At 48.9% G+C, this 20,522-nt stretch overlaps 1 protein-coding gene and 1 long non-coding RNA gene across 2 annotated transcripts; one reads left to right on the top strand and one right to left on the bottom strand.

The window, feature by feature from the left end:
* Nucleotides 1-91: 91 nt before the first annotated feature.
* TSTD2 (thiosulfate sulfurtransferase like domain containing 2) lies at nucleotides 92-19,194 on the top strand. Its single transcript, XM_083420234.1, has 10 exons — nucleotides 92-233; nucleotides 1,626-1,834; nucleotides 3,219-3,550; nucleotides 5,099-5,213; nucleotides 8,149-8,274; nucleotides 9,733-9,838; nucleotides 10,844-10,962; nucleotides 12,406-12,564; nucleotides 15,050-15,188; nucleotides 17,375-19,194. The coding sequence occupies exons 2-10, from the start codon at nucleotides 1,643-1,645 to the stop codon at nucleotides 17,602-17,604; spliced, it is 1,518 nt and encodes a 505-aa protein (XP_083276360.1). The 5' UTR covers nucleotides 92-233; nucleotides 1,626-1,642; the 3' UTR covers nucleotides 17,605-19,194.
* Nucleotides 18,974-19,336, bottom strand: LOC310667999. The gene is made up of 2 exons (XR_014506526.1): nucleotides 19,226-19,336; nucleotides 18,974-19,133 (listed from the first exon to the last, which is right to left on the bottom strand). It is a non-coding gene; the product is annotated as an uncharacterized lncRNA (long non-coding RNA).
* Between the last annotated feature and the right edge of the window lie 1,186 nt (nucleotides 19,337-20,522).

Below are 20,522 nucleotides of genomic sequence, written 5' to 3'. Positions count from 1 at the left end.
ATAGCTTTAACTATACGGACCTTTGTTGCAAAAGGCTGTGAATTGCAAGGAGTCCCTCAAGTGTAGCTTTCGCAGGGAGGAGCCGGGGTGGAGGGTTGGGTGGGAGGGGAAAAGACATGCTTTCCCTTAGCAGAGAGAGTCAGCAAATTCAGCTGCCTGCTCGGGAGGGGAAGGAGCCGCTTCAGAGAACAGCTGGGTCAGAGATCTCCTGGGGACACAGGGAGCTTTGCAAGGTAAAAAAGGGGCGATGGTGCAATAGCAGGAAGGAGGGAGAGGAGCGCTGGGATGCAGCAAACAGAACAAGGCAAATCCGGAAAGGAGTAGTGCTGCCTTGGCTCATGATCGCTCCCATTGAATTCTGTGGGACACCGTGCCAGTGGGTTGCAGCAGTCTGGCAAAGCCTATTTAGCCAAGAAACGTGAGTCCAGCCTCTGGCACAGACGATATCTTTGAACCACTCACTTTTGCTTCCTCTCATTCACACGACTGTGGAAAGAACGAAGCACAAGTTTTGGAAGCAGCCGAACTTTTTTTGGGCAAATTCTGGCAGCCGACAAGCTCTCCCCCTTGCTTGCTGTAAACATGGGTATTTTTCGCTTGCAGAATGATGCTTTAAAGCACTTCGATTGCGCGGCACCTTTACAACGACCCTGTATGGCAGTCTGGTATTCTGCTTATTGCAAGCGGGGGGAGGGTGGGATTCTGGGGGATAGTGTGGAAAGCTTCTTCACACAGCACTAACTGTGGAACTGGCTCCCAACAAGAGGCAGAGATGGCCAGCAATTGGGATGGTTTTAAAAAAACAGAGAAATCCATGGCAAGTATAGCTATCAAAGTCTGCTTGCCACAATGGCTATTTTGTACCTCCACCGTCATTCAGAATCACACTGTCCACAGGTGAAGACAGAGCTTAATAAGAAAGAGAGATCATGGCATATTCTGAGAGATCACGGCATATTCCTCAGCTGCAAGGTGAAGTTATCAGTCTTGCCCCCACGCTTCAGGTGGACTTTTTCTACCTTTTTTTTTTTTTTTTTAAGTGCCACATGTTGCTTCCATGGTGAGCAAGGAGGCTATTTCAGACATTAGCCTGGGAAGGAACAGGAATGATTTGGACTGATCACAATGAGGATGCTTCCAGACTTAGACCCACTGCCCTAAAACATCATGCCTGCCTTTGCTCTTTGCTTTCCACATTTTCATATCTTGTGCTCCACCTCTGCTTATATATATATATATATATATGTGTGTGTGTGTGTGTGTATAGTAAAGGTAAAGGGACCCCTGAGGTCCAGTCGTGGCCGACTCTGGGGTTGCGGCGCTCATCTTGCTTTAATGGCCAAGGGAGCCGGTGTACAGCTTCCGGGTCATGTGGCCAGCATGACTAAGCCGCTTCTGGCTAACCAGAGCAGCACACGGAAACGCCGTTTACCTTCCCGCCAGAGCGGTACCTATTTATCTACTTGCCCTTTGACGTGCTTTCGAACTGCTAGGTGGGCAGGAGCAGGGACCGAGCAACGGGAGCTCACCCCATCGCGGGGATTCGAACCGCCAACCTTCTGATCAGCAAGTCCTAGGCTCTGTGGTTTAACTATATATTCCTCTTTTGGAATGATCTCTCTTAGGTCCCAGAGAAGAACTTATGCCCAGCTGCTGTGACGTAGCAATGACCTCTTCTTTGTCGCTACCTGATGGAGACAGTACCGCAGAATTTTGCATTTTAACATTTGCAGACCTGGAGCTGAAAGATCACAGTCCTTCCCCACCGGAGGGTCACCTGAAAGCCGAATTAGATGCCAGGGCCCGAAAGAAGTATACGTCCGCAAAGAAAAAGGTATTTGGCGTCTGGTTCACACGGTTAGAACGTACGCAACCATCTAGTGATGTGAAAATTGTTGTGCAGATGGCAGCTTCTTGGTATTGGTCCTGAACAGGGTAACTGTGTCCCTGAAGGACCAGGTGCGCAGCCTGGGAGTCATTTTGGACTCACAGCTGCCCATGGAGGAGCAGGTGAATTCTGTGTCCAGGGCGGCTGTCTACCAGCTCCATCTGGTACGCAGGCTGAGCCCCTACCTGCCTGCAGATTGTCTCGCCAGAGTGGTGCATGCTCTGGTTATCTCCCGCTTGGACTACTGCAATGCGCTCTACGCGGGGCTACCTTTGAAGGTGACCCGGAAACTGCAGTTAATCCAGTATGCAACAGCTAGACTGGCGACTGGCCGCCGAGACAATATAACACCGGTTCTCAAAGACCTACATTGGCTCCCAGGACGTTTCCGAGCACAATTCAAAGTGTTGGTGCTGACCTTTAAAGCCCTAAATGGCTTCAGCCCAGTATACCTGAAGGAGCGTCTCCACCCCCATCATTCTGCACGGACACTGAGGTCCAGCTCCGAGGGCCTTCTGGCGGTTGCCTCGCTGCGAGAAGTGAAGCTACAGGGAACCAGGCAGAGGGCCTTCTCCGTGGTGGCACCCACCCTGTGGAATGCCCTCCTGTCAGATGTCAAGGAAATAAACAACTATCTGACTTTTAGAAGACATCTGAAGGCAGCCCTGTTTAGGGCAGTTTTTAATGTTTGATGGTTTATCGTGTTTTTAATATTCTATTGAGAGCCTCCCAGTGTAGCTGGGGAAACCCAGCCAGATGGGCGGAGTATAAATAATAAGTTACAGTGGTGCCCCGCAAGACGAATGCCTCGCAAGACGGAAAACCCGCTAGACGAAAGGGTTTTCCGTTTTGGAGGTGCTTCGCAAAACGAATTTCCTGTGGGCTTGCTTCGCAAGACAAAAATGTCTTGCGAGTTCCTGCGGGGTTTTTTTCCTCCCCCCCCTTTTTCCCAAGCCGCTAAGCCGCTTATCAGCTGATCCGCTAAGCCCGCTAATAGCACTAATCCGCTAAGTCGCTAATGGGCTTGCTTCGCAAGACGAAAAAAACCGCAAGACGAAGAGACTTGCGGAACGGATTCTTTTCGTCTTGCGAGGCACCACTGTATTATTATTATTTAAACCTCCCCAACTTTCCCTGTATCAACTCTGTTCTGAACAGCGTTAGAGACCTAGGAGGAGGATTAAAGTAGGGTTCCAGCGTGTTTAGAGGGTCAGTGCTCTTTGAGCGGGGGGGAAATGTGGTTCGAATGTGCATAGTGTGACCACAGTCTTTGCCTTCTCCAGTGGAAAGGTGGTCTGTGCCCAAAATCCTCCTTTTGTCGTTTTCGCAGGCCTTTGCTCTCTTCGTCAAAGCCAAGGAAGTGGTCGCTGACACTTGCTGCCCGATGTCGACTTGCCAAAGGGCGATTTCCTGGAGATGCTGTCAAGAAACTTTCAAAGACCTGAGTGGCATTCACAGGCATGTAGCGGCCCAGCATTCGGGCGATGTGGAGCAGCAGACATCCGTGATCCTGAAACAGATGGCAGGCAGTGTCAGTGTCACAAGTAGCCCTGTTTCGTCGGCAGATGAAACATCCAGGCCTAGCAGGCCCCTGTACAGAAGCCAAGAGATGTTCCAGAAGCTTCCAGACACAAGCCATATCGATATCAATGAAATGACAAGGTAAGAGGGTTTTGTTTTGTTTTTAACAGGCACAAACAGCACCTGGGAATGCACAGTTCAGCAAATTTCGGTTTATCCTCTCCCCCCTTCAGATCTCCACCTTTCTACATCAGTTTGCAGTTTTTTAAAAATAAGGTCACCCCAATAATAATAAACATATTATTATTTATACCCCATCCACCTGGCTGGGTTGTCCCAGCCACTCCCCCAAATTTGTCAGCATTGTTAGTGTGCATTTCTCGTGTGCAATTTTGCCTAAAAATGGATGGCCCTCTGTCATGTATGATCGAGCTGAGATTCCTGGATAGCAAGGGTTGCAATAATAATAATAATAATAATAATAATAATAATAATAATAATTTATCGTTTTATACCCCGCCCATCTGACTGGGCTTCCCCAGCCACTCTGGGCGGCTTCCAACAAAATATTAAAATACCGTAATACATCAAACATTAAAAGCTTCCCTAAACAGGGCTGCCTTCAGAACTCTACAATTCTATGATTCTACGGACACTTCTGCAAGCAATTTCCCCACATATAATCCATTTTTGTATGCTGTTTTCACTGACATATGTGAGCGTTTCCCTCGTTTTTGGTTGGTGAAATACACAGGAAAATTCAGTGAAATACAAAAGTCAAAGGACAGCTGCGTGTTGGGTCATGTATTGGACAGAATTTACCGTTGAGCTGACACAATTGTTCCGCCAGTGCAAGCGTTTCTGCTTCCAAGGGGACTGATCTCCCTTCCTCCCTTTGCGTACTGTTCCATGGGTTCTCCCGACCCTCTAACATGGTTTTGGGGGAGGCGTAGGGGGGGGGGAGATGGGAGAAAGCCCCATCCCTCTAGCAGGAGTCTGGCCCGCTGTTTTGGGAAGTGCAAACGAAACCAGTTTCTCCCCCCAGCCTTACTACTGACCCCGCACAGTTTCCATGTCTTTGTGCTGCAAAGCGGCCTATATACAGTGGTGCCTCACAAGACGAAATGAATCCATTCCGCGAGTCTCTTCGTCTTGCGGTTTTTTCGTCTTGCGAAGCAAGCCCATTAGCGGATTAGCGCTATTAGCGCTATTAGCGGTTTAGTGGCTATTAAAGGCTTAAGGGATTAGCGGATTAGCTGCTAAAAGGCTATTAGTGGCTATTAAAGGTTTAAGGGATTAGCGGATTAGCTGCTAAAAGGCTATTAGTGGCTTAGATCAGCTGATAAGCGGCTTAGATCAGCTGTTAAGCGGCTTAGCGATCAGCTGTTAAGCGGCTTAGCGAACAGCTGTTAAGCGGCTTAGGGGCTTGGGAAAAAGGGGGGGAGGGAAAAAAAACCCCAGGAATCGCAAGACATTTTCGTCTTGCGAAGCAAGCCCATAGCAAATTCGTCCTGCGAAGCACCTCCAAAACGGAAAACCCTTTCGTCTAGCGGGTTTTCCGTCTTGCGAGGCATTCGTCTTGCGGGGCACCACTGTATTTGTATAACAACTTTTCAGGTGTTATATGGCCAATGCAGAAGACGTAGTTTTTCTTACGTAAGCTTCTCCCTGCTCCCCCTTTGTTGACAGTGATGGTGAGCCTGGCCAAGTTTTGCTATACTATTGTTACTGCGAGGTGGCAGATCCCCAGGGACTCTGTGACTGGCAGAGGGCTTTATGCCAACACCTGCATCTCACGGGCAAGGTAAGTAATTCAGCGCACTACACGGCGAAGAGTTGCAGCAGATTGGCTGTCCAGAGCTATCCCCACCAGCAGACCTGGCAGGCTAGGGGCGCCTCCCATACCCGGAATCTCCTATCTGTTCAGACACCTTACAAAAGCCACTGTGGTATAGTGTAGGGCTGATAGGGGACGCAGGTGGTGCTGTGGTCTAAACCACTGAGCCTCTTGGGCTTGCCGATCAGAAGGTTGGAGGTTTGAATCCCCGTGACAGGATGAGCTCCTGTTGCTCTGTCCCAGCTCCTGCCAACCTAGCGATTCGAAAGCACACCAGTGCAAGTAGATAAATAGGTATCGCTGCGGCAGGAAGGTAAACGGTTTTTCCATTCACTCTGGCTTCCATCAAAGTGTTCCAGAAGCAGTTTGAGAGCCAGTTGGTGTAGTGGTTAAGAGCGGTAATCTGGTGAACCGGGTTCGATTCCCCGCTCCTCCACCTGCAGCTGCTGGGTGACCTTGGGCCAGTCACACTTCTTTGAAGTCTCTCAGCCCCACTCACCTCACAGACTGTTTGTTGTGGGGGAGGAAGGGAAAGGAGAATGTTAGCCGCTTTGAGACTCCTTAGGGTAGTGATAAAGCAGGATATCAAATCCAAACTCTTTAGTCATGCTGGCCACATGACCCGGAAAGCTGTCTGTGGGCAAACGTCGGCTCCCTCGGCCTGAAAGCGAGATGAGCGCCGCAACTCCATAGTTGCCTTTGACTGGGTGTAACCATCCAGAGGTCCTTTACCTTTACCATTTACCTAGTGTAGGGCTGGATGCAAATCATTATGCATTTGCAATGCAAAAATCATACTGCGTAGCCAGCTAATGCCTCTACATAGCTCCATCCTGATTTCAGACATTGTGATACACCAGTATATTGCGGATGATACATCACAAAGTTGAAACCCAGATATTGCCCAGTCCTGCTGTTCCCTTCTACATAAAAAGGTAAAGGGACCCCTGACCATTAGGTCCAGTCGTTACCGACTCTGGGGTTGCAGCGCTCATCTCGCTTTATTGGCCGAGGGAGCCGGCGTACAGCTTCCGGGTCATGTGGCCAGCATGACTAAGCCGCTTCTGGCGAACCAGAGCAGTGCACGGAAACGCTGTTTACCTTCCCGCCGGAGCGGTACCTATTTATCTACTTGCACTTTGACGTGCTTTCAAACTGCTAGGTTGGCAGGAACAGGGACCGAGCAACCGGCGCTCACCCCGTCGCGGGGATTCGAACCGCCGACCTTCTGATCGGCAAGTCCTAGGCTCTGTGGTTTAACCCACAGCGCCACCCGAGTCCCTCTTCCCTTCTACAGAGTTCCATCCTTATTTCAGACATCGTGATGTATTGGTGCATCGCGGCGTTTAGCTGGTGATATGTCTCAACATTGAAAACCAGATATCGCCCAGCCCTAGTATAGCATCAGGCTTTGAGCACTCTGTACCTTTAAAGCACAGTGGAAGCTCCTTCCCTTGCCCCTCAATGAATTCTGGGCACCATAGTTTGTTAAGGGTTGCTGGGAATTGTATCTCTTTGAGGGGGGAACTGTAATAACCCATAATTCTTTGAGGCGAAATAGGGTGCTTTGAATGTGCATAGCTTGTCAGACTTTCGTCTTCTTCTTTGGCGATCACTCATTGCTGAGTAAGATTGCCTTCCATGAACACAATTTTAACAGTGAGTCCGTAAGTGACTGTGGATGCCAATTCTGGATCCACACATCCTTCCACAGTGGGGACATAGGTTTCCGGGCAGGAGCTGATCACGGCGAGGGTTTGCCAAGCGTGCCTTCCTCTTAGCACGTTACTCCCTTTCGTCCTGAGTTCAAGCGTCTTCAAAGCCCATGGCACCTTTGGTAAAGGCTGTTCTCCAATTGGAGCGCTCGCAGCAGCCAGTGTTTCCCACTTGTCGGTGTTTATACTACATTTTTACAAGATTTGCCTTGAGAGAGTCTTTAAACCTCTTATGGGACTAGGACCTGGTAGGACCTCGGGTTCAAATCCCCACTCAGCCACAAATCTCACTGGTCTCTTAGCCTAACCTACCTCACAGGGTTGTTGTGAGGATAAAATGGGGAGGGAGGAACCATGCATGCCACCTTGAGCAATTTGGAGGGATTGTGGGCTATAGATGCAATAATAAATAAATCACATTAGTTCCAATGAGGAACTAATTTTCTTGAAATCCAATCCTTTGGAGAGTAAGTCCACCAGAGGCGTTATATAACCTATAGTGGGTGGACATAGCAGACGACACAGAGATTTCTCCAAGTAGTTCTTTATAAGCAAGCTGGAACTGAACTGAACAGCAAACAGCTCCGCCGGCCTGCTTTTATAGGCAGCCAGCTGTCAACATTGTAACAACAACCGCCCAGGGTTTCCCGCCTAAATTAACTCATGTGGGCCTGAGTGAAAACTACCGTATTTTTCGCTCCATAAGACACACCAGACCACAAAGACGCACCTAGTTTTTGGAGGAAGAAAACAAGAAAAAAAATATTCTGAATCTCAGAAGCCAGAACAGCAAGAGGGATCGCTGTGCAATGAAAGCAGCGATCCCTCTTGCTGTTCTGGCTTCTGGGATAGCTGTGCAGCCTGCATTCGCCCCATAAGATGCACACACATTTCCCCTTACTTTTTAGGAGGGAAAAAGTGAGTCTTATAGAGCAAAAAATACGGCTATATACACAATATCCCCTGGTGGCCAGGGTGAAAACATCAATACTGTACATAACACAACCTGCGCTAGCTTTTTCCTTGGGTTACTTACATGCAGCTGTGTGCAATGTGTCGTTTGGGCTGGAAGGCCAAAATCCAACTCATCCTCTCTTGGACGTAAGCAAATCAGTTGCACTTTACTCCTGGGTAGGCCTGAGTTTCGCAACTTGTCTCCTGTCCTTTCCTCCTTGGTTGGTTTCCAGGTGCGAATAGCTTCTGAAGGAATCAACGGAACCGTTGGTGGGAGCAAGATGGCTACTAGCCTTTACGTGGAGGCGGTGCTGTCTCATCCCCTCTTTAAAGGCATTTTGACAAGGGAGGATTTCAAGGTGAGAGACCTGATCTGGTTGGCATGATGAGGAAACGCCCATTCTTGGTCCTACAGAGAGCATTTCCTGAAGTGCCCTTTCCACTCCACTTCTAGGGTGGAAGGCAGAGAAGCCAGCAGTAGGCAGAGCTAGAGCTCCAAAAGAATGGATTTGCAGCGTGAGACTGTCAAATCCACTTTAAATGGGCAAACCTAAATTTGCTGCTGAACGACGGAAACATATCTGCAAAATACTGTAGTAGTTGCTGGCATCTGTCTGTCTTGAAAGGCAATGGAGTATGCCTCTGGGGGTGAAGTCAAACTGCTGCATTAGCAGCACCATAGTGACCTCTCTGGGGCGCATGCCTAGGCAGTGTGTATGGAGGCCTCAAGCTGCCCAGAGGGCAAGACCCTCCTCTCAGCCTGCCTGATGGGGTCCAAAGGAAAGCAGGGCAAGATGTTTGGCCCCAGCTTGGCTAGAGGAGTCGCTGGAAGGAGGCGGACAAGGCTCTACTGCAGATTTACTGAGCCTTTTCTTTTCCCAAAGATATCCTGCAAGGCCAGTGGAGGTTTAGGAGAGTTTTCGTTCTCCTGAATATAACAACAACAACAACAACAATAATTTGTACCCCACCCATCTGGCTGGGTTTCTCCAGCCACTCTGGGCGGCTTCCAACAAAGATTAAAAATACATTAAAATATCACACATTAAAAACTTCCCTGAACAGGGCTGCCTTCAGATGTCTTCTGAATGTCAGGTACAGTCATACCTTGGGCTGAATGCGCTTCGCGTTGAGCACGTTCGAGTTGCGCTCCGCGGCAACCTGGAAGTAACAGAGTCTGTTACTTCCGGTTTTCGCTGCTTGCACATGCGCAGACGCTCAAAATGATGTCACGCGCATGCGCAGAAGCGGCGAAAAGCGACACGGCGTGTGCGCAGACGTGCCGTCGCTAGTTACGTTTTCTTCTGGATGCGAACGGGGCTCCGGAACGGATCAAGTTTGTATCCAGAGGTACCACTGTAGTTGTTTATCTCTTTGACATCTGATGGGAGGGCGTTCCACAGGGTGGGCGCCACCACCGAGAAGGCCCTCTGCCTGGTTCCCTGTAGCTTTGCTTCTCACAATGAGGGAACCGCCAGAAGGCCCTGGGCGCTTGACCTCAGTGTCCAGGCAGAACGATGATGCTACCTTGCCAGGTTGGCAAGCCTCATCTCCTCATTTCCCTCTTCAGCAAGTGCATAAACCACCTTATAGCAACAGTCTGGCAATAGGCTTCAGCTCCAGGGGGCGATAGAGAAACAATGCAGCCTGTTGTCTAGGGATGGGGAACCTCAGGTGCTGCTGGACTACAACTCCCATCATCCCTGACCATGGAGCACATTGGCTGGGGCCGATGAGAGTTGGAGTCCAACAACATCCTGCCTCCAGCGTAGATCTCTTGGTACCTGTTTCTTGTTGGTTTTCTCCCTGTTCCTCAGACCAGCGCAGGAGGAGCCCACTGCTTCACAGACCTTCGGGTTGGCGTCTTTGAAGAAATTGTGCCCATGGGAATCAACCCGCAGAAAGTCTCTTACAAAGAAACAGGTGTGGAGAATAATGATATAATAATTTATTATTTATACCCCGCCCATCTGGCTGAGTTCCCCCAGCTGCTCTGGGCAGCTCCCAACAGAATATTAAAAACACAATAAAAAAATCAAACATTAAAAACTTCCCTAAACAGGGCTGCCTTCAGATGTCTTCTAAAAGTCAGATAGTTGTTTTATTTCTTTGACATCTGAAGGGAGGGTGTTCCACAGGGTGGGCGCCACTACAAAGAAGACTCTCTGCCTGGCTCCCTCAACCTCACTTCTTGCAAAGAGGGAACCGCCAGAAGGCCCTCAGAGCTGGACCTCAGTGTCTGGGCTGAACGATGTGGGTGGAGACGCTCTGTCAGGTATACTGGGCTGAGGCCACCATCTCTTGGCTTTAGAAGGACTGGGAATTGATGGGTAGGGGGCACCAAGCATGGTGGGGGGGCTGGGGGGGCAGAGGACAGGGAGCCCAACTCAATGAAAGGCGGAGCCAAAGATAGGGATGGGCGGAGCCGACTGAGTCTAATTTTGCCTTTATCCTCCTTCCTGCTGCGTTCTACTGAGACTAAGGTGGAAGTAGCTGACACCCAGAGTTCTGCCCCGGACAGGTTGTAAAAACTAGAAGGCAGGTGGGGGGCAGGCTCAGGTTGGTGGAGCAGAGCCCCATTTGCCTTAATGGACAAGTGGCATTGACTGAACACTGTAAAAGGAAACGGCCGCTGAATTGATGCCACAGCCTCTGTTTGCTTCCCCTTGCTCTGCCCGTGAAGACCCTGGTTTTCAGGACCTCTTGACCCAATTGCTATTGCAAAGGGAGACTTCAGGCAGTCTCGGTTCACACACCCAAATTGTTGCTTCCGTATGGATTTGAAACACTTTAATGTTATACCGAAGGGGTTTCCTGTTTTGACGCAGGGTTCCTCACACCCTTGCAAAGGGCAGAGAGGAATGCTGTTTGAGTCCGAATTCAAGTTTGTTTTTTATACCTTTGTAAGCCACTTCCGATTGCTTGTAGGGATCCGTCTGACTCCGAAGGAGTTTCATCTAGAAGTGGAGAAATATCTCTCTCAGGGTAACAAAGGTCAAGCAGACACCATTTTGCTGGACTGCAGGAACTTCTATGAAAGTAAAATAGTAGGTGGCTTTTATTTTCTTCCTTGGGGATTCGAAAGTCTGAAGGAAGCAGATTTTGTCTTTCTTTAATTTATATCCCACCCAGGGCAGTAAACAACATGCGGTAAAACAGTAGAAAAGCATATTAAAAACAATTCCAAAACAGATGCAGCCTGGGGGAGGATTTCAGCTTGAAGATTTGTTGACAGAGGAAGGTCATCATCAGTAGTTACCAAAAAGACGACGCTTCCTCCTTTCTATTCCATCTGCTTTCTGCCATGTTTTAAAAATGATTTCATTTATAATATTTATAGCCTGCCTGTGGGGCGCGGGTGGTGTTGTGGGTTAAACCACAGAGCCTAGGATTTACCGATCAGAAGGTCGGCGGTTTGAATCCCCGTGACGGGGCGAGCTCCCGTTGCTCAGTCCCTGCTCCTGCCAACCTAGCAGATCGAAAGCACATCAAAGTGCAAGTAGATAAATAGGTACCACTCCAGCGGGAAGGTAAACGGCATTTCTGTGCGCTGCTCTGGTTCGCCAGAAGCGGCTTAGTCATGCTGGCCACATGACCCGGAAGCTGTACGCCGGCTCCCTCGGCCAATAAAGCGAGATGAGCACTGCAACCCCAGAGTCGGCCACGACTGGACCTAATGGTCAGGGGTCCCTTTACCTTTACCTTAGCCTGCCTGTGGCACTTTCAGATGACCTGTTTATTGAGCATTCTTTATGCTTGCTTTGTAGGGTGGTTAGATGATGTGGTGTCAAGGCTATCCCACACTTCTCATTGTATTTCCCTGTCACTTTCCTTACCGCAAACATTCCGATCTTGGCGGGGGGGGGGGGAGCAGGTTTATTGTGCAATCCTTCCCAACTGCGTAGCCTGAATTTGCCGGTATGTGATTGAATCCCCACCCCGGAAATAGTGGCAGTCTGGAAGTGCCTCTTAATTCTCAATAGCAATAGGACACTGAAACCCCACACGAGGCTTCCTACTCTCCAGAAGTGTTTCAGTGGCCCCACTTTGCAAAACACTCAAGTTAAGTGACATGCCACATCTGATTGAATGTAAAAGGTTATTAGTAAAAAGTTTAAAAATTTTAAAAGACCCAATATTTTAAGATACAAGAAAATTAACTTATATTAAGACACTAAAATTAAGACAAAATTAATTAAGAAAGAGGGAAGGGATTTGTTGGCTGAATATATGATTTGGAATACAGAGAAGGGAGGTCTGGGGAGGTTGGAGAAATAAGTTAATGCAAGGAATATAATGAGGATAAAATTGTTTTTATTTTTGTTTTTCTTTATTGATATTTTTTGCTGTTTTGTGTTTGTGCTTTATTGTTTTCCTTATTTCTTTTGTGTTGTTGTCTATTTTCTGTTGTTTTGTTCTTTATGTAAAACTCAATAAAATATTTATAAAAAAAAAAAAGTTAAGTGACGTTCCTTTCTTGTGGCCCCCAGGGACATTTCCAAGCCTCTTTGGCTCCAGACATCAGGAAATTCAGCTACTTCCCCACCTATGTGGATGAGAACCTGGATCTTTTCCGGGGCAAGAGGGTCCTGATGTATTGCACGGGAGGAATCCGTTGTGAGCGGGGCTCTGCCTACCTCAGGTCCAAGGTGAGCAGCTGCCTCAGGGGAAAGCACTCAGCTGAGAGAATTTGTGTGTTGCAAAGCACGACTGGAGCAGTCAAATCTTCATAGCTTTGCTGGTTTGACATACAGGTCCACAAATTTATTTATTTTATTTTTTTTCTAATTTTTCAAATTGATTTTCACAATTTTATAAACAAACAAACACCTGAGACAGACAAACATAAATCATAGCCTTATTGAAAATTACACTTATTAACTTTGTTAAGTGACTTCCCCGCTGCCCCTTGGTTGAATTTCGTTGCGTATCCTTTTAACGGTTTCCCAAGTCACAATTCTTATAAAATTTAACTTAAACATTAAACAGCCTTAAATCTTCACTTTATGAAATCAAACGTATTAATTCTCACTTAACATAAATAAAATCCTAAGCCAATTAAGTATTTTTTCTTCTTAAATTGGTGAACCTAATGTAAATAAATATAGGTAAGAAGAAAAAATGTTGACAGCAGAACGATGACAGCACCGGGTAAACTTGCATTCGGCACTCGAAATAATGATTAAGAAGGAATGGAAAGGGCATAAAGTTCATCTATTCTAAATGCTCTGATTAGAGCTAGATCATCTGTAGCAACACCCTTAGCTGATGAGCCAATACAGTGGTACCTCGGGTTACATACTCTTCAGGTTACATACCCTTCAGGTTACAGACTCCACTAACCCAGAAATATTACCTCGGGTTAAGAACTTTGCTTCGGGATGAGAACAGAAATTGTGCTCTGGCGGCGCGGCGGCAGCAGGAGGCCCCATTAGCTAAAGTGGTGCTTCAGGTTAAGAACAGTTCAGGTTAAGAACAGACCTCCAGAACGAATTAAGTTCTTAACCTGAGGTACCACTGTATAACTTGGAGGAGGCAAAGAATCTGCTGCAACATCTCTTCAAAACATTTAATTTCTTTCCTCATAGAAACAAAGCCACCAGGAGTAACTGCTCAAGCCGTTAGCAGACAGGAGAAGCCAACCTGTTATTTCTGGTGCTGTCTGTGTTTTGGCAAACCTCCCCCTAGAGACAAGGTCCTTTAAGGTTCGGAGATTTAACGCTTGTCCTTTCAAGGCAGTTCACTGAGCTTAGAGGCAACAGATGTTACATTTGAGGCCCTGCCGTGATAACCGAAGCAAATTGTCTCCTGTCATTTCACAGTTACCTGGCACAGAATCCCATCTCGTTTGGCTTTTGCTTTAAAGAAACGCAAAACTGGTTTCTTGTCCTCCTGTTTGGTGGAAATGCATTTCTAAATGGGCAGGGGGTGCCTGTAAAAAGCTTTTTCAGTCAAGGAGCAGAGCTTCTGGATTCTGGCTGGCAACTTCCTGGTTCCTCCCTCAGGAACATGGGTCATGTTTCCCTCAGTTTCCTATGTTGCAGCCCTGCTCCCTATGTGATCAGCGTTCTGAGTCGTGCAGGGCGTCTTCTTATGCATGAATAGAGCAGACTCCCCATGCACAGGGACGTGGGTGGCGCTGTGGGTTAAACCACAGAGCCTAGGACTTGCCGATCAGAAGGTCGGTGGTTCGAATCCCCATGACGGGGTGAGCTCCCGTTGCTCGGTCCCTGCTCCTGCCAACCTAGAAGTTCAAAAGCACGTCAAAGTGCAAGTAGATAAATAGGTACCGCTCCGGCAGGAAGGTAAATGGCGTTTCCGTGTGCTGTTCTGGTTCGCCAGAGGTGGCTTAGTCATGCTGGCCACATGACCCGGAAGCTGTACGCCGGCTCCCTCGGCCAATAAAGTGAGATGAGCGCCGCAACCCCAGAGTCGGCCGTGACTGGACCTAATGGTCAGGGGTCTCTTTACCTTTTACCCCATGCACAAGTTGTGAATGTGACAGCAGCAACAGTGGGAGCAGACGCAGCAGGGGCACTTTGCTTGTTATATACTCAGCCCCGAGCAACATGTGAAGAGGGCTTACGCGGAGGACAAGGTAAGGTAAGGAGAGGGTGGCTCTGCGGTCTAAACCACTGAGCCTCTTAGGCTTGCCGATCAGAAGGTTGGCGGTTCTAATCCCCACAACGGTCCCTGCTCCTGCCAACCTAGCAGTTCGAAAGTCCACCAGTGCAAGTAGATAAATAGGTACCACTGCGGCGGGAAGGTAAACGGTGTTTCCTTGCGTTCTGGTTTCCGTCACTGTGTTTCGTTCTGCCAGAAGCGGTTTAGTCCTGCTGGCCACATGACCCGGAAAGCTGTCTGTGGACAAACACCAGCTCCCTTGGACTAAAAGCGAGATGAGCGCTGCAACCCCATAGTCGCCTTTGACTGGACTTAACCGTCCAGGGGTCCTTTACCTTACCTACAGAGAGGGCCAGGACATTCAGTACAAGGGTGTTCCCTACCACTTCAGAAAATAAGCAGGTAGTGGAGGTAACAATAACCAAGCCAATTGTAGACCGGAGAGAAGTCTTTGCCTGTGTGTCAGAAATTAATAATGACTCTTGGTGGTTTGGGGCTGTTCTGAATCAGGGCGTGTGCAAAGGAGTATACCACCTCAAGGGTGGTATCCACAAGTACCTGGAAGAATTCCCAGATGGGTTCTACAGAGGAAAGCTCTTCGTCTTCGATGAACGTTATAGCATCTCCTCCAACGGCGATGTGATTTCAGGTAGGTGAGCCGCCTTTCCTGACATTCGACCCTTTTTCCTTTCCTAGGCTTATTTGTAAACTTTAGTCCAGGGACGGGAGCGTATGGGGTGTTAGGGGAGGGGTAGTACCTCTGTTGGGGGACACGCCATGCTCCTTCTGGGGTAGTTTGTCCACCTTTGGTCCCCACCCTGCACTCAGCTCTTATCTGTGGCTCTTGGAAGCTGTCAGAATGCAACAGCGCGCACACTCTGGGAATGGCTTTGACTGGGCACCTAAACCTGGCGAAGGATGTCAATGGGTCTCAAACCCTTGGTGAGTTAGGGACTTGTCCTATATGTGAAGACAGGCTCTGGCAGATTGAGCGGATGAGACCAGTAGAGGTTACAATGGTCACGAAGGTAGTTTCCGTACATGCCGCAGAGGGAAGCAGATAACTGGGCACAGTGGTTGAGGTTGGCGTTATTTTCATTTGGGTATAATTGTAAATAATAATAGTAATAACAATAACAACAAATTGGTTTATTTATAGTCTGTATAAGATACAGTGGTACCTCGGGTTACAGATGCTTCAGGTTATAGTCTCTGCTAACCCAGAGACTGGGTTAAGAACTTTGCTTCAGGATGAGAACAGAAATTGCGTGGCGGCAGCAGGAGGCCCCACTAGCTAAAGTGGTACCTGAGGTTAAGAACAGTTTCAGGTTAAGAACGGACCTCCGGAACGAATTAAGTTCTTAACCCGAGGTACCACTGTATTCTGTTTTTCAATGTTTGATGTTTTATTATGTTTGTATATATGTTGTAAGCTGCCCAGAGTGGCTGGAGAAATAACAACAACAACAACAACAACAACAACAATAATAATCCCTGTCTTGCTGCTTTGTTAGATCCCCTGCCTCATTCCCTTGGACCCCCATCTCACCTCCCATCTTCCCTGGGCCCTTTTGCCTTTATCTGTCAGGGACTGGCAGGGCTCTGAGGAGGGGTGGAAGGGGTCGCGGTGCCCGTTGCTCAGAGCACAGGCCCAGAGAGGGGAACCAGCTCGCTAGACACCAGAAGTGTCTTGTGCATGTTTGGCGCACCTCAAGAACTACTGTATGTTTGTGATTTGTCAATAAAGACTCAAACTACCTGCCATTCATCCTCCTTGGGCCAGATGCGCTTAGGACTCCATCTTGGATCTGAGCACCTCAGCCAATGGCTGCCCAAGATCTTCCTTCTCTGCGATATTAGGCAGGCCTAATCATGAATTTTTGGGACTAGGACTTGCCGATCAGAAGGTCAGCGGTTTGAATCCCCGCGACGGGGTGAGCTCCCGTTGCTCGGTCCCTGCTCCTGCCAACCTAGCAGTTCAAAAGCACGTCAAAGTGCAAGTAGATAAATAGGTACCGCTCTGGCAGGAAGGTAAACGGCGTTTCCATGCGCTGCTCTGGTTGGCCAGAAGCAGCTTAGTCATGGGGCCACATGACCCGGAAGCTGTACGCCGGCTCCCTCGGCCAATAAAGCGAGATGAGCACCGCAATCCCAGAGTCGGCCACGACTGGACCTAATGGTCAGGGTTCCCTTTACCTTTACCTAACCATGATGCGTAAGGTTTAAGTGGGATTAGGATGGCAGCCTTAAGTCAATTTCTGTTGCAGAATAGAGCAGGGGAAAAAATTAAGGAGTGTCTTTCCTTCTTGCATTGAGGCAGCTTTTGTGGATTGAACGCAGTGCTTTTTTTCCTGGGGGGACGCAGGGCTACGCATACCCCTAAACATTTTGTGAACTGAACGGGAGAAGAAACTAATTTTTTATGAATCGTCTGTTCCGTTGCTACCCCCAATGGCAGCCTCATTTCTTGTTACGGTGTTTCCTGAGTCTCAGACGGAAGCGAGAGTACCCCTAAACATTTTTAATGAAAAAAAAAGCATTGATTGTGTCTTGAGCAGAAGTTACGATGAATGCAGAATAAGAAGTTCATCTGGAGCAGGCTTCCTCAACCTCGGCCCCTCAGATGTTTAGAGACTACAATTCCCATCATCCCTGACCACCGGTCCTGCTCGCTAGGGATCATGGGAGTTGTAGTCCAGAAACATTGTAGGCCGAGGTTGAGGAAGCCTGATCTGAAGGGTCTGCCAGAGGACGTTGGGAGGGTGGAGTCAGTGGCAACCACAAATAGTGGCTATTGGCTGGAGACTTAACCCCCTCTTCCCTCTCTTCCTCCAGCCTGCCGTTACTGTGGGATGCTATGGGACCAGTATCGACTTTGCTCCACCCAGCCCTGCCGCCAGCTTGTCCTGGCATGTCCCCAGTGCCAGCTGAAAGGGTTCACAGCCTGCTGCCCCCTCTGCCAGAAGAAAGGCCTGGCGCTGGCTTCAGCTCCTTCCGGACTCGCCTTCAAGGAGGAGTGTGAGTGCACCGGCACACGGCGGCAGGTGCCGGTGGAGCGCATCTAACCAAGGACCCCACGTCCTTGGACGTCCGCTTGGGGCGCCCGAATCCCAGCTCTTTTCTGGGGATTTGAGGCAAGCAGCTTTGCTGACCTCCGGTTTCAGGCAGTTAATCAGGGCTTCACGGCAACGCTATCGCAACTCTCCGAAGTAAAATTACTGGTGCAAGCATGTACACACAACAAAACTCCCATGGTGCTACACAACCGTTTCCTCTTGTGAGATGATCGCCCCTTCCCTTCCAGCGAGATGCAGAGCGCTGGCAGAAAGCATCACTGCTCTGCTTCTCCGAACCAGGGCAAGACGACAGAGCGACAAGGCACAGTGAGGTGTAAAGAGGATTTCCATTAAAGGAAAAGCACACCACTGACAGGTAGACTCTCATGTGTGTGTGCATTGGAAGGCTACGATGTGCTCTGGCTTCCAGCAAATGTGGGCCACCTATACACGCAGCGAGTGATGCGCTTGTAGGTATAGGCTGTGATCGGCCTGCAAATTTCCCAGTCTTCCCTCCCAAAAGGTGAATTTTGGGTAGGAAACTGCGCTGGTTCCCGTTTTTTGTGGAATCCCCACCCCTGCCCGGTTAAGAGATCTGTATGGGGATCTGAAGAACCAAAATAATCAGAATCGTAGAGTTTGAAGGGATCTTAAGGGCCATCTAGTTCAACCCCCTGCAATGCAAGAATCTCAACTGAAGCATCCATGACAAGATGGCCGCCCATCCTCTTAGAAACTTTCAAGAAAGGAGAGTCCGCTGTCTTCTGAGGGACTCCCTCCCACTGTCGAATGGCTCTCACTATCGGAAACTTTTTCCTGATGTTTAGTTGGAAACTCCTTTCTTGTAACTTGAAGCCATTCAGTGCAAGAGAAAAAAACAACTTGCTGCATCTACCCTGTGACAGCCCTTTAGTTAATTTGAATATGGCTACTGTACATCTCTCAAGTCTCCTCTTATCCTGGCTAAACATACCCAACTCCCTCCAACAGTTCCTTGGAAGGCTTGGTTTCCAGACCCCTGATCATCTTTTAGATCAGTGATGGCCAAACTTGGCCCTCCATGTTTTTGTGACTACAACTCCCATCATCCCTAGCTAACAGGACCAGTGGCCAGGGATGATGGGAATTGTAGTCCCCAAACAGCTGGAGGGCCAAGTTTGGCCATCACTGTTTTAGATAGTAAAAGACGTCAAGAGACCACAGGTTTGCAAGAGGACTTAAAAGTTCCTTAAAATGCACATATAGATGAGTAAAGGTGGTCAGCAGATTCCAAAACAGGGGAGGCAAAACCTCTGTGAAGCAATTTGACATTCTCCCCCAAATTCTTCCACTTCGCTCTTATTTTGGGGGTTAATGGGTTGCAAACACATTTTTCCCCCAGGAAGCAATTTACTTGGAAATGAGCATGGAATTTCCAGTATAAAGTCATTCCTTGGAAGTCAAACAGCCTAGTTCTCGAACGTATTGGCTCCTGAACGATCGAAACCCGGAAGTGACTGTTCAGGAAGTGAGCTTCCTGCAGCCAATAGGAAGCCGTGCTCTGGTTTTCGAATGTTTTGGAAGTTGAACGGACTTCCGGAATGGATTCCGTTTGACTTCCAAAACATTCGAAAACCGGATTCCGTTTGACTTCCAAGGTACGACTGTATTCCGCTACATTCTGGAAGTGGCTTTTACTTCATGTGAAAGCTCAGACATAATGTGGAAATTAACAGCTAAGGAAATAAGATAAACTCCTGTGTGGATACAGCTTAGGAGACACAGAATTATGCAAGGGAACAGAAGTTTTTATATTTGCATAACGTGCACAGGTTGCAGAAATCGGCCTTTCTTGGTTTGGAGTTTTTATTTGCGGGTGGAGCAAAATTCACAACAACCTTGGCTTAGAAGCAGAGGCTGTTTGGAAATGCAGCAAAACTGACCCGTAGTTTGGTGTCCAGTGGCTTCCAGGAAGGGCAGGCTTAATCAAGATGCATCTCTGGCAACTGCCCAAAGTATAGACAGAACTGGTGGGAATATTGCAAATATACGTTTCTGCACAGTGCCTGTGTATCTACCGTATTTTTCGCCCCATAGGACGCACCGCCCCATAGGACGCACCTAGTTTTTTTGGGGGGAAATAAAAGAAAAAAAATTTATTCCCCCCCCCCCCAGGCGCGGGGGCTGGCACGGGGGAAGCCTGAGCTTCCCACAACCCCAGCCCCCAGAACAGGCTGCCGCCCCAAGCCTTGCGCGCCCGGCGGGACGCACAGCCGGGCGTGCGAGGCTTAAGGACATCTGCCCGAAGCAGGGGGCGGGCTCCGCAGCTCACTCCCTGCTTCAGGCTGCCGCCCCAAGCCTTGCGCGCCCAGCGGGACGCACCGCGCCGGGCGCGAGAGGCTTAAGGACATCTGCCCGAAGCAGGGGGCGGGCTCCGCAGCTCACTCCGTGCTTCGGGCTGCAAGCTCCCGCCCCAAGCCTCGTGCGTCTGGCGGGACCTCCCGCCGGGCACGCGAGGCTTGCGGATAGCTTCCTGAAGCCTGCAGAGCGAGAGGGGTCGGTGTGCACCGACGCCTCTCGATCTCCAGGCTTCAGCGAAAGCCTGCATTCGCCCCATAGGACGCACACACATTTCCCCTTCATTTTTGGAGGGGAAAAAGTGCGTCCTATAGGGCGAAAAATACCGTAGTTGCAATTAGCACCTTCTTGTAAAAGGAGGCAGACCCCTCTGGACTCCTGGATCTACAAGCAGGAGGAAAGAATTGAGAAGCTGGCAGACAAGATTTGGCATATTTTACGAGATGTGGTGCAGGGTTTAAGGAGCCTAACAAGGCGCTAATCAGATTCTGATTCTTCTAGCAGCAATGGTCCAGTATCTTTTCAGCCGAGGTTGTTGTTATGAGCAATGGTTTATTAAGGGGTACCGTATTTTTTGCTCTATAAGACTC

This window comes from Podarcis tiliguerta (assembly GCF_965153285.1).
Source record: "Podarcis tiliguerta genome assembly, chromosome: 17".
Taxonomy (NCBI): Eukaryota; Metazoa; Chordata; class Lepidosauria; order Squamata; family Lacertidae; genus Podarcis; species Podarcis tiliguerta.
Note: the sequence above shows the minus strand (reverse complement) of the source record. Positions and strands in the feature narration are given on the sequence as shown.

What these genes read in the sequence shown, in the direction of transcription:
- TSTD2 (XM_083420234.1), top strand. Translation starts at nt 1,643, where the DNA reads ATGCCCAGCTGCTGTGACGTAGCAATGACCTCTTCTTTGTCGCTACCT. An exon ending in GATATCAATGAAATGACAAG is followed by an intron (nt 3,551 to 5,098) that starts GTAAGAGGGTTT and finishes CTTTGTTGACAG; the next exon opens with TGATGGTGAGCCTGGCCAAG. An exon ending in CTGCCTACCTCAGGTCCAAG is followed by an intron (nt 12,565 to 15,049) that starts GTGAGCAGCTGC and finishes GTTCTGAATCAG; the next exon opens with GGCGTGTGCAAAGGAGTATA.